The sequence below is a fragment of the Lutra lutra genome, chromosome 11 (genome assembly GCF_902655055.1).
Source record: "Lutra lutra chromosome 11, mLutLut1.2, whole genome shotgun sequence".
NCBI lineage: Eukaryota > Metazoa > Chordata > Mammalia > Carnivora > Mustelidae > Lutra > Lutra lutra.
In genome coordinates, this window is record NC_062288.1 from 41518410 (window position 1) to 41531003 (window position 12594).

The following is a 12594-nucleotide window of genomic DNA, read 5'->3' on the forward strand; positions in this document are numbered from 1 at the left end:
CATCAGATTTCACTTTTCAAAACCGACAGACGCCAACTGGAGAATTTTCAGAAGGCCAGTATTCTAATAACTTAAAAATCTATTTTCTCCTTTGCAATATAAGAGCTACTATTTAAAGGCATAATTGCATATGCCCAATAAATAGTTTTCAAAAAAAGCTCACTGTCCTTACACTGATGAATAGGAATTGATAATGAATGTATTAGTATTCTTGAAATGTCATCGCTATGACTATGAGCTCATAGGAAAATCTGTCCATTTTCAAGGCTAAAACTTCCTGGTAAAGTTGTGAAAATGTAACAACTGGATGGCACTGGGTCCCTCGTTTATTTCTGATTGATTATTATCTTAAGAGGATCATGGGAGGGGTGCCTGGGTGGCTCAGTGGGTTAAAGCCTCTGCCTTTGGCTCAGGTCATGATCCCAGGGTCCTGGGATCGAGCCCCGCATCGGGCTCTCTGCTCAGTGGGGAGCCTGCTTCCTCCTCTCTCTCTCTGCCTGCCTCTCTGCCTACTTGTGATCTCTGTCTGTCAAATAAATAAATAAAATCTTTTAAAAAAACAAGAGGACCATGGGAAATGTAATGATATTGCCAAGATTATCTGGTCTGGTGACAGGTAATGATGAATTAAATTTCCTCCTCTTAATCTCCTTAATATATTAGTCAGGGTCTTTAAAGTAGAACTTAGATCAGATCGATCAAGACTTACTGAATATATACTCTGATTACCCACTAGGCAGAACCCACTGAGCATACAGAAGAACCACCAGATACAACACCTCAGGTTCCTTTGTATCAAATGAGTACTTTTACTTTGATAGCATTCCCTCTGATCCTGTTGTACTGTAGTAATAGATAATCTGGTCACAAAGATGTATTTTCAAGAAAGCCAAATACAGCATTTCAAGTAAACTTCTTCTATCTGTTAGGCCAATCAAGTATAGCAGCCTGTAAGTGTAAGGTACTCTCACTGGTAAACACTAGGATTTTAAAAAGAATTTCTCATTTCACAAGTTTAGAGTTCTCTTAATAATGGAATTTAGTAATTGCTTATTGAGTTAAAGTATATACAAATGAGTCATTTTGTGGGTCAACAGTATGATTATAGGTGGAACTTTATCATCATCCACCATATAACCTTCATACATCCATTCAACTATTTATCACTTTGTTCATTCATTAAACAAATATTTATTAAGTGCCTCCTATATGGCAGACACTCTGCTAGGTGCTGGGAAATTAGGCACAGATGAAAGAAACAAAGTCCCTGCTCTCAAAAAATAAATTTTTTTAACCAAAAGAAAACAGATAATTAAAAAAAAACCCACAAATATTTTCAGATGGTGATAGTGCTATGAAAACAATAAAAAGGGATAATGTTATAGAATGATTGAGGATGGGATGATGAGAGCCTCCCAGAAATGATAAAAAAACAAAAACTCGTCCACAAAATTAAAAATTCTAACAAATTAAGATTAAGCAAGATACATAAAGAAGAATCTACAACTAGATACATCGTAGTGAAACTGGATAACACCAAATAAAAAGAGAAAGCATTAAAAGTCACAGACACAGGGACAAATTATCATCAATGGAATAGTTAGAATGACAGGTCTCAAGAGCTCTCTCAAGAGAGCTCAACAGGTCTCTCAAGAGCAACAATGGGGACCAACTGATGGGAAAATCTTGCCTGCCCTGAGAGGAAGTGCTGTGTACCTAGAATTCTATACTCAGAAAAGTATCTTAAGAAGAGATTAAGGAGAAATAAATATAGATTTGGGGCACCTGGGTGGCTCAGTTGGTTAAGCGTCTGACTCCTGATATCAGCTCAGGTCCTGATCTCAGTGTTGAGGGATCGAGCCCTGTCTTGGGGTCTGAGCTCAGCATGGAGTCTGCTTGACACTCTCTCTCTCCCCCTACCTCTTGCCCCTCCCTACCACACCCTTTCTCTCAAATAAATAAATAAATCTTTAAATAAAGAAATCGATAAAGAAAGAAAGAAAGTTTCAGGCAAAAAGAATGGAGAGGTTGCTCTAGCGGCTCCTTAACCAAAGGAAATTCTGAAGAATCCACATCAGGCAGAAGGAGAGTGGTTCCAGTCAGAGAAGAAAAATGATAGGGTAGAGGAGATGGAATTAGTGTTCGAAATTATTGTAGGAATCAGAAAAGTTAATAACGGTATTTTCTAAGGTAAAAGTGAGTATTTTTCAAAAGTAAATACCGAAAAAGAGCGATAAAAATGAGTAGATTCCAAAAAAGTAAAGGGAAAATACAATAGTTAAAAATGAGTAAATCTTAAAAAGGGGAAGGGATTTTTAGAAAGGAACATAGATTCCCACCCTTCTGATGTGAGAAGCAGTTTTAAAGAATCGCTGATGGAAGAATTGCTCTTCAGATGAAAGAAAGATTATGTGGGAGCTGACTTTATTGCCTATCTGTTTGAGCCACAAACTGTACTCTTGGCTTTGTTAGAGCGTTTCCGGTTTTGAACAGGTAATCGCCTCATTTCCTGTTACATCTTATATTTAAAATGAGATAGTCCTATCTACAACTAGACAAACAAAGTTGCTGATAATAAAAAGTCAATAACTGTGAAGTCCTTTAGATGTTTGTAAAACCATAAAGACAGTTTAAATTCCATACCAGTTGGCCCTTACTGATTTGTCACAGAGATTTGCAGAAGGAAAGAGTAAATCCACCCACCCAAGGAGCCAGCTGGGTGGGACTCCATCAGCCTCTGAATGTGTGTGGGGCAGGGTGGGTCATTAGAGCCTCCCTGGCAGTCACCCTGCCAGCCCAGAGCCTGCTGGAATTCCTAGCCAGAGGCCTGGCCACAGATCTCAGTTCACTAAATCCAATCCCCGGCTTCTGACAGAACTGTTCTCAGGGGGAAAGAAATGCTTTGTAATCCCTCTCGCTTTTAAAAAATTTAGAATATCAGGACAAGAAACCTCACTACCTCTGTCCTCCCATCTTGAAGGGTCAACTTTTAATTTCAAGATGCAAATAAAAATTTTGAATGACACTCCTGAAAGTCTCAAACCAGTCATTTTCCTCCTTCGGACACCGACCCTGACTTGATTATTACACTTCACGCAGTTACCTCAGGGAGGCACATGAGGACCCCGGGTGAGTGACGTTGGATATGTTACTTAACATCTCTGTGCATAATACATGCAATATAATCTTTCTTCATAAAGATGTTATTTATTTGTTTGTTTGTTTGTTTGTTTATTTATCAGAGAGAGAAAGAGAGCACAAGCAGGGGGAGCAGAAGGCAGAGGGAGAGGCAGGCTTCCTGCGGAGCAGGACCCTAGGATCATGACCTGAGCTGAAGGCAGATGCTTAACCGACTGAGCCACCTAAGCCTACTGCTCTTTTTGTAGTATTAACACCATCACACACATATGAGTTTGGAAGACTAAATGTCAATACCTCTTAACCTTTCCGCAGATATTTGCGACTTTGGTGTGTATTGAATTTTTATTAGGTCTCGTTTTTTTTTCTCCTTAAGTCAATTTCATTTCAACAAATCATTTCTATTTGGCCTTTGAGTGGGGGCAATTTTCCATGCAATAATAGGTCTACTCTAACCAAAAATCTAGTCAAATGGATTTTAGAAACACTTTCAAAGTGATCGGTATAGGTAGGAGCCCCCCACAAGGCTGCCAGGTTGTGTGAGACTCCACCACAGTACACTCACATTCTTTCAAGCTTTAGCCTTTCTGGTGAAGGGATCTCAGAAGGTGGAGATCTGCAGTTAAAATGGCTCTGGGAGTTTAGAGAACGATAGTTACTTTGATGCAGCCGAAACAAACAAAAACGTACCTAAGAAATGACATTAACCCCAAACGTGGAAGGAAGAATCTTACAAAGTTCTGGGTGTACCCTGAATTTCTAATCAGAGAGCTTTGGAGGAAGAAGCCATTTCCTTTCTGGCTGTCCCCACGGTGGGTCCTGCAAGCTGGGCTAACTCAGCCACCACCACACCCAAGCTGAATTTCAGATGCTGTTGTGTCCTGGATAATCACCTAAGGCTCGGACCCCTCCCTTATACTGCTGGTTCTTCTTTATTCCTCACATCAGTTCTTTGTGCCACCTCTGCCTCCCTCCTCTGATGGAACCATCTCTCCCAACTTTGGAACCACGGCTCTGCTACCAGCTTCCAGATGGCCCTTGTCCTCTCGCCCTGGCTTTGTCACAGACAGGAATGAGCTTTCCCTGTTCCTTTCCTGGTCCCAAAAACCCCCAGCCTCCTCCAGCTCTGTGGCTGGTACTCAGTCTTTCTGCTCAAGACAAATTTCTAAATCATTCTTTGGTGCTCCTGAGGCTGCATGAAATAAGTAAGATGATAGCAAGGCTCTAAGGTTTTCTTTTGAAGTTAGGATGAAAGGCATGATGAAGCTGAACCCAGTCTTTGGAAGCCCGGGTAACAGCACCCCCACAGTTTCAGGACAGTGACAAAGCATTCTGGAAGTTGCCATGGAGACCACTCTTGTCTTCTGTTCACTTCTGGAAGCAGCAATATGCTTCAGAACAACAAATACTTTTAAAGTTGCCATCCTTCCTAGAAACATTAAATTATGTGTGGCATTAATGCCAGCTCTTCACCAGACCTCTGGTTCTTCTTCCTGGGCACACAAGCTGGATGGCCTTTCCATGACGCTGGTTCCAGCCAGTAAGATGGAACAGAGGTGACATGTTGTCAACACCTGATCAAGACTTTGGAGAAGCAGGTGTGCCTCTTTCACACTCTCCCTGTCTGCCTGCTGGGTCTAAGTGGTAAAGGGGCCCAGCACAAGGAGGAAGCATAAATGGAGGGTGAAATTCTCTGAAATTCTACCTGAAGGAAAATTGCCCACCAAAAGGAACACCTACATTGTCCCATTAAGTGAGCAAAAACCTCTACTGTTTTTGAGCTATTATTCATTTTGGGGTTTATTTAGTACTAAAGCCAGGCCTACACTAAGTCATGCAACCAGTATTTCATGTTTTTAGAGCATAAATCATTTGTATGCCAGGATGCTGGGCCTTCATCCTGGAAAATACAGGAGGGACTAGTGGAAATGGAGGGAAGCAGGAAGGAACAATAATGTGAATAATACAAACATTTACTGCATATGGAACCATGTGCTGAGACCTGTGTTAAGGTGTTACATGTACAGTTTCATTTAATTTCATTTCTTTCTCATGACAACTTTAGGTAATAGTACTATTATTATCCCCATTACTCAGATATGAAAACTGAGTCCAGGTTATAGTACTTAGGAAGCCATGATTCAAATCTATTGACTCCATAGCTCCAGCTCTGGTTGTGTACTCAGTACCATGTATTGGGCACTTTGTACAATTCTATCTTCACAGTGCCTTGTCAAATGATCTGTCTTATCTCCATTTTAAAGATGCAGAAGCTGAAGTTCAAGGCTTCAGCCAAGCTTTCACAACTAGCAAGATCCAGACCAACGTCTATGAGGCTCTAAAGCTCATTTTCTTTCCATCATGCCTTGAGATTTCCATATAGATGGAGAGGTCATCTGGATTGAGTTTCCCTCCATTTCTGGGCTCCAGTCGTCTTAGAGGTTAATGCTTTAGCTCTAAGACATCTGACCACTCTAATCATCACTATTTATCTACTTTGGAAATACTGGGATTTCTGCCAGATAACATTCACCAGATTCCCCCAGCATGTCACTGAGGCTACTTCTCACACTGGCGTGGCCTAAATAACCATTAGCCCACATATTAGCCCATCCATTCGCCCAGCCTGACTACAGGGACAGTTCCTTTAGCCAGGGCTGGATCGGTCATGTTCAGGCCTAAATGCAGAATGGAAGCCAGAGGCATGGAAGCACGTTTTTTTAATAAATAGACGGTTTATGGGTAGGGAGTTATAGTAGAGCCCAATCCACAAATCTACCTCAGAAATTCCTAAAGTCAAGGAATGCCACCAGGAATCTTATTTGAATAACCACCTTTTGATCCTCTGAGAAGAAGTACCACAGCAATGTCAGGGCTGAGCAGGACACCAGAACTGACTTCAACAAAGCTGGAGAGAGGGAAACCGGCCCACCCTCTCATTATATCCTACCTGGCCCACAGAAGGGCTTGTTGACAGAACGAGGAATCCCTTGAGACCCCACCCCATTTCTTCTCCCTCCTGACTTCACATGGAGGATTCCTGGCAGATCTATAGTCCATATTTAGGGGAATGGTCAGTGTTCACAGTGGGACAAGGATGGTGGCATCAAATCACCTCCCGGCCTATGCCATGAACCTGAAAGACCAAGGCCAAGGAGCCATAATCTCATAGTCATCCATTCGATCAACAGGCATCAGTAGTTGAAAGAAAGCACTGAAGTCTCTAAAGGAGCCAAAGCTTCTCTGTAGTACAGAGCCTGCCGAGTCACAGTGGGGACTGCAGAAAAACTGCAGGAGACTGCCCTGGTGCCCAAGGAGAGTGGGCTCATCATGTCCCCATGTTTCCCATGTATGGTCCCAGAGCTTCAGGAGAGGTGGGAAGAGAGGGTTGCCAGAAGGTCACCCTCTTCTGCTTGGAGAATCAGGAGAATACATGGGGTCATGGGAAGAGCAGCACCTACATTCCTTGCAGTCATGCACATCCATTCCACAGATGGTAGAAAGAGTGAGTCTTTTCTAATACCTGTCTGGTCATGTCATCCTTTCCTGACTTTCAGTTGCTTTTGGGATTCAGACTACACTCGTGACTTTGGCCTACTGTAAACCCAGTTTATTCTATGTGCCTCCCCTCCATACTCTCTGAGCTCAGAGTATGATTATCCTATAGTCTATAAATGCCATGACTAAATTCATGTCTCTTCATTCACCATTTTATATTGCATTTAGGCTATTTGCCTGACATAGACGGTGCTCAACCAGTATTGGTTGTTGGTTGGTTGGTTGGTTGATGAGTGACGGCCTGAAGATACAATATTTGAGCAGCAAAGTTAGGCAAGTGCTGGAACAAATCACTTCTGTGATTGTAGCCCAAGCCCTTATTTTCCCCAGGGTTGAGACAGCATGAGAGAGAGGGCATGGATCAGACCCCAGTGTTAAAGTTCAACAGGAACAAGGCCTTCCATCAGAGACTTAGCAACCGACATACTAACAGAAGTGTTTTACTAATTCAGATGGGTTTAGAAAGAGGTGGGAAATAGGTCAACAAATGAACATAAGAAATGACATTTCCCTCATCACTTATACTTAAAATGACTCAGAGGAACACCAACAACTAGATCTTTCAGTTCCCTCCCTTTCACAGCAGTGGTATGACCCAAGGTCAAGAAAATGAGGTGGCAGTCTTCAGTAAAATAGGTTTGCCCTCTGTTGACAGGATGCCAAGTGATCCAATAAGTCTAGAGAGGTTCTATGACACAGCCTTGGTCAGGGCTCCCTGCCAAGTAGGATTGGGTCACAGCCCTCAGTGGAAGAAAAGATGATCTCATTTCTGCTCACCCTGGATATGTGACAGTTTTAATTTTGGCCCTCTCTCTGTCATGGTAGGCTTCACCCCAGAATCTCCCTCAAGACAGACATTGAACATAGCATACCCTGGGGGCAGGGAGGATCATAAAAAAAGGACAAGTGGTGAGGAGGGGAGGGCACCAGAGTCAGAGTTGGTGAGGATTAAGTGCCACCCACGGTGCTGCTTGTGGAATAAGGAAGATTTTCCCCTGATAATGTAAAGGACAACACTGGCCCTGGATTGAACAGTTATGATAAGGAGCTACCAGCACGTATGAGTTGAGCTAATGGTGAAAAGACCGGTGGCCAAGCATGGGTTCATTGCCCCTACAGACTTATGCAAAGTCATTTATAGAACGTTACCATCTTTTAACTGTAGAATTTTAAGACTAAGCGTGATAGTGATGTTGTTTACAAGGAAGCAGTTTTTTTTGCTGTATTTTCCAGAGCTGGTACATCAGCAACATGCTAACTGTCGGGCATTCCCTTGATCTTCAGCCCCACAGATGGGCAGCTGTTGTTCAGAAGACCAGCTGCAGAAGCCCTAGATGCTGCATGGTAGAGGGAAAGATCTAACACAGATTATATGACTTTTGCTCTTGACTAAGCTCACTCTCTATGCAGGAAGAGGAACAGGTGATTTATTTTCAACACAGGATTTTTCACAATTATTATCTCAAGCTCCCACTGTCTCCTACTTCCTAGGACATTCTATTTGAAAAAGAATTGATTGTGAATGTTTCCACTTTTTAAGAGTCAGTATCAATTATCTAGCAAATGAATTACTCTGTTTCGAAGCTTACATGTGGTAAAAAACCATAGAAGTTTATTTGGGAGAAAATAGAAGGAGATGAGCCAGTAAGAAATAAAAATTAAAAATCAATCAACACAGGAGATGTAGAAGAGGATATTGTTTGAGGTTGCATAGGAGCCTTCAGATGCCATATTTTGTCTATAGAGATCTGGGCCACCCAGGCAGTCCCTCACTGCTATATGGGCTTATGGCTGTTGAGACAGGAAGAGTGAGGAACCCAGGGAGCTGTGAATTCCAATGACACAGACTCAGCGCTCAGAGCTGGAGTTCTCACCCTGGGTGTACAGGAGAATCACCTGGGGGCTTTCACTCGTATGGAACACCCACAGTGTTCAAGCACTAGCGCTGGAGATTCAGATCTCATTTTTCTGGGTTAGGTCATCTGCATTATTCATAGTGCTCCCCAGGCGGTTCCACTGCGAGCTAAGACTAGGAAGTCCTGGGCTAATAATGGAAGATACCGGCGAGGAAGGCGAGAGATGGAGACAGAGACAGGGAGCGAACACACAGCTGGGCATACATTCTCCACTCAGCTCAGAGACCAGCAAGGACGATGGTTTGTCACTGTAACCCCTAAATGTCCAACCAAGCAATTTAGGTAATGTCTCATGTTCGTGAAATGAATGCACTTAGAGCATTTTTACACTTCTGGATTGTGTCTCTAAGTACTGGAGGCAATTTTAACTGCTAAGCTCATATTAAATTCATTTCACAGTAGCCACGTTTGATATTATCCACAATCTCTTCTCTCATCATTTTCATGAACTGAGACGTGACTCAAGCTATTGCATCCACTTACTTTAATTCCTTGTAATCCATAGCCAGGGGCACCAGGAGAGCCAGGCAAGCCTTTCTGCCCAGTGTCTCCCTGTTGGAAGATGAAGAGAAATTGAAGAGAAGTATGAGAAGATTTAGGAAGAAACAATGTATTACTGCTCTTGGCTTCCTTCTTACTTTAGTCAGGTCAGGACCAACATCCCTGTGCCCCATGTAGCTATATCGTATCTTATATAAAACAGTGTTTCCCCCCAATTTTAAGCCACAGAACCCTTGCAAAAACCTTATGCATAATCCAAATTCAAGTAAAAAGGCAAGGCAGAGCTGCTTGGCCTAAGCAGAAGCATTTGGTCCAGTATCCTTGTCTCCTTGGGCTCCTCTAGCTGCCTTACCACCAACCCCAAGAACATTAGGGCTGTGAAGACCACTCACACATAATTCTGCGTAGCCTCTCCTGTGTTTCTCCATTTCCATATGGAGAGCTATTCCCTGAGGTTGCAGTTAAAGATTCAGTGGATAGGAAAATAGGTCAATGAAGCAAAAGTACCTCATTTCCCAGTATGTGTTTTCTACAACATAAGTGAACTCCATACTTCTTGAGGAAAGACTTCTGTGGTCAAATGAGATTGGAAAGTGTTGTATACCATGTGTGTGCCTCTCCTTGGAGACCCCAAGTGCATACAGGCCTACCTTGTTTCCTGGTGCTTCCCTATTTGGCTCCCCACATACTGCTTTTTTATAGACTGAAGGTTTGTGGCCACGCTGTGTTAGGCAAGTCTAGCTGTGCTATTTTTCCAATAGCATTTGCTCACTTTCTGTCCCCGTGTCACATTTTGGTAATTCTCACAATATTTCAGACTTTTTCGTTGTTATTATATTGCTTATGGTGATCTCTGATCAGTGATCTTTGATGGTACTATTATAATTGTTTTATGGCACCACGAACTGTACGCATTTAAGATATCTAAATTAACGACAAACGTAGTACTGTTCTGATTGTTCCATCAGCTGTTCCCCTATGTTCCATAGCATTCCCCTCTCTTTCTCCCTCCCCTCAGGCCTCCCTACACCCTTACGTTCAACAATACTGAAATAAGATCAATTAATAACCCTACAGTGTCCTCTAAGTGTTCAAGTGAAAGGAAGAGTCACACATCTCTCACTTTAAATTAAAAGCTAGAAGGGAGCCTGGGTGGCTCAGTGGGTTAAAGTCTCTGCCTTTGGCTCGGGCCATGATCTCAGGGTCCTGGGATCGAGCCCTGCATTGGGAATCACTGCTCAGCAGGGAGCCTGCTTCCTCCTTTCTCTCTCTGCCTCCTTGTGATCTGTCTGTCAAATAAATAAATAAAAATCTTCTTATTAATTAATTAATTAATTAAAAGTGATTAAGCTTAGTGAGGAAGGCATGTTGAAAGCCAAGATAGGCCCAAAGGTAGGCCTCTTGCTCTGAACATTTAGCAAAATTGTGAATGCAAAGGAAAAGTTCTTGAAGGAAATGAAAAGTGCTCCTCCAGTGAACTCATGAGGTTTGAGAAAGCAGAACAGCCTCCCTGCTGACACGGAGAATGTTCTAGTAGTCTGGGCAGATCAAACCAGCCATAACTTTCCCTTAAGCCAAAGCCTAATCCAGAGCAAGGCCCCCACTCTCTTAATTTTCTGGAGGCTGGGAGCAGTGAGGAAGCTGCAGAAGAAAGTTGGAAGCTAGCAGAGTTTGGTTCACCAGGAAGGAAGTCCTCTCCGTAACGTGAAAGTACAAGGTGAACGGCAGGGGCTTCTGAAGCTGCAGCAAGGTGAATGGAAGGTCAAGCTCAGAGAGTTAAGTGATGGCGACTGCACTAAACAACAGACTTTCAGCGTAGATGAAACGGCCTTGGATTGGAAGAAGATGCTGTCTAGGACTTTGATACCTAGGAGGAGGTCAGTGGCTGGCTTCAAAGCTTCAAAGGACAGGCTGACCGTCTTGTTAGGGGCTGATGCAGATGGGGACTTAAGTCAAAGCCTGTGCTCATTTACCATTTCATAAATCCCAGGGCCCTTAAAAAGTGTGCTAAGTCTACTCTATGCTTTATAAATGAACAACAAAGCCTGATGGTAGCACCTCTGTTTACAGTATCGTTTACTGAACATTTTAAGCCCACTGTGGAGACCTGCTGCTCAGAAGATTGCTTTCAAAATATCGACAACGCACCTAGTAACTCAAGAGTTCTTGGTGGAGGAGGACGATGAGATAAACGTTTCCATGGCTGCTAAACCAGCATCCATTCTGCAGCTAGTGGATCAAGTAGTAAATCTGACTTTAAAGTTCTTACTTAAGAGATACGTTTTGCAAGAAATGTGAAGGTTCACTGAAAGGATAACAAAGGATTTAGAATTACATAAACTTAGTTGATAAAGCAGTGGCAGGGTTTGGGAGGAACGACTCCAATTTTGAAAGAAGTTTTATTCTAGGTAAAATGCTGTCAAACGCATGCCACAAAGAAATCATTTGTGAACGGAAAAGTCAACCAAGGTGGCAAACTTCATTGTGTTATTATTTTCAGAAATTGCCACAGCCACCCGACCTCCAACAACCACACTCTTCATCAGTCAGCAGCCATCAACATGGAGGCAAGACCCTCCTTCGGCAAAAAGATGACAACTTGCTGAAAGCTCAGATGATGGTTAGCACTTTTAGCAATAAAGCATTTTTAATGAAGATATAATCAGTGGGTTTTTTTTTTTTACATAATGCTATTGCACCCTTAATAGACTAGAATATAATGGCAACATGACTTTTATATGCACTGCGAAATCAAAAAATTCATTGGACTCTCTTTATTGTGGTAGTCTTGACCTGAACCTACAATGTCTCCAACTATGACCACAAAAATATAGTAAAGCCTCTAAGAAGTCCCACAATAGAGAGATTAGCTTAACTTTTTTTTATTCCAGAAGTTTGCTAGTTAAATTTTGATGGAACAAACTTTGAGAAATGCTGGATTCATAGAAGTTACTGTATAAGACAGCCTTTTTTTTCTTTCCACTACAGAAAAAGCTTTATTTTTTTCTAATTGTGAGAGGAATGACTGCTCATTGAAAAAAAAAATTAAAAACAGAAATAAAGAGGACAACAACAAAGAAAAAATAGACCCTTCTTTCCACCACCCAGTGATAACAACTATGAACATCTTGGGAGGATCTTTATCCATGTAAAGTGATCCAGAAAGTTAGGAATAAAAAGAAACCAACTAGCAAAATGAAGTCGATGGACAAAAAAAGATAAACTAAGAATCTTGGTAATTCTAGGATCCTCAGTAAAGTCTTTGATTCATAAGGTGTTTGCCCTGCCCTCTCTAATGTGGGGCTCTAATTCACTTCTGTGCATTCTGGTCACGAACATAGGTATTTGAAATTTGAATTTGTAACAAGTGGCCCATTGACACCTGTTTTCCCTATGAACATGCCTGATACCTCTTCATTTTAGTTTCTGAACAAATCAAAGAATTATTTGTTGAGCACATGAATCAAGAGTTAACACAGCT

General features: G+C 42.1%; 1 protein-coding gene and 1 long non-coding RNA gene across 3 annotated transcripts in view; one reads left to right on the top strand and one right to left on the bottom strand.

Moving 5' to 3' along the window:
• LOC125081116 (uncharacterized) overlaps positions 1-12594 on the top strand; it is a 126827-nt gene that overhangs the window by 75399 nt on the left and 38834 nt on the right. The window lies entirely within an intron of this gene.
• Positions 1-12594, bottom strand: part of COL28A1 (collagen type XXVIII alpha 1 chain) — a 151583-nt gene that overhangs the window by 37717 nt on the left and 101272 nt on the right. For both annotated transcript variants that reach the window (XM_047695594.1, XM_047695593.1), the window contains exon 27: positions 9096-9164. In XM_047695594.1, the coding sequence (XP_047551550.1) occupies positions 9096-9164 (69 nt within the window). The remainder of the gene's footprint in view (positions 1-9095; positions 9165-12594) is intronic.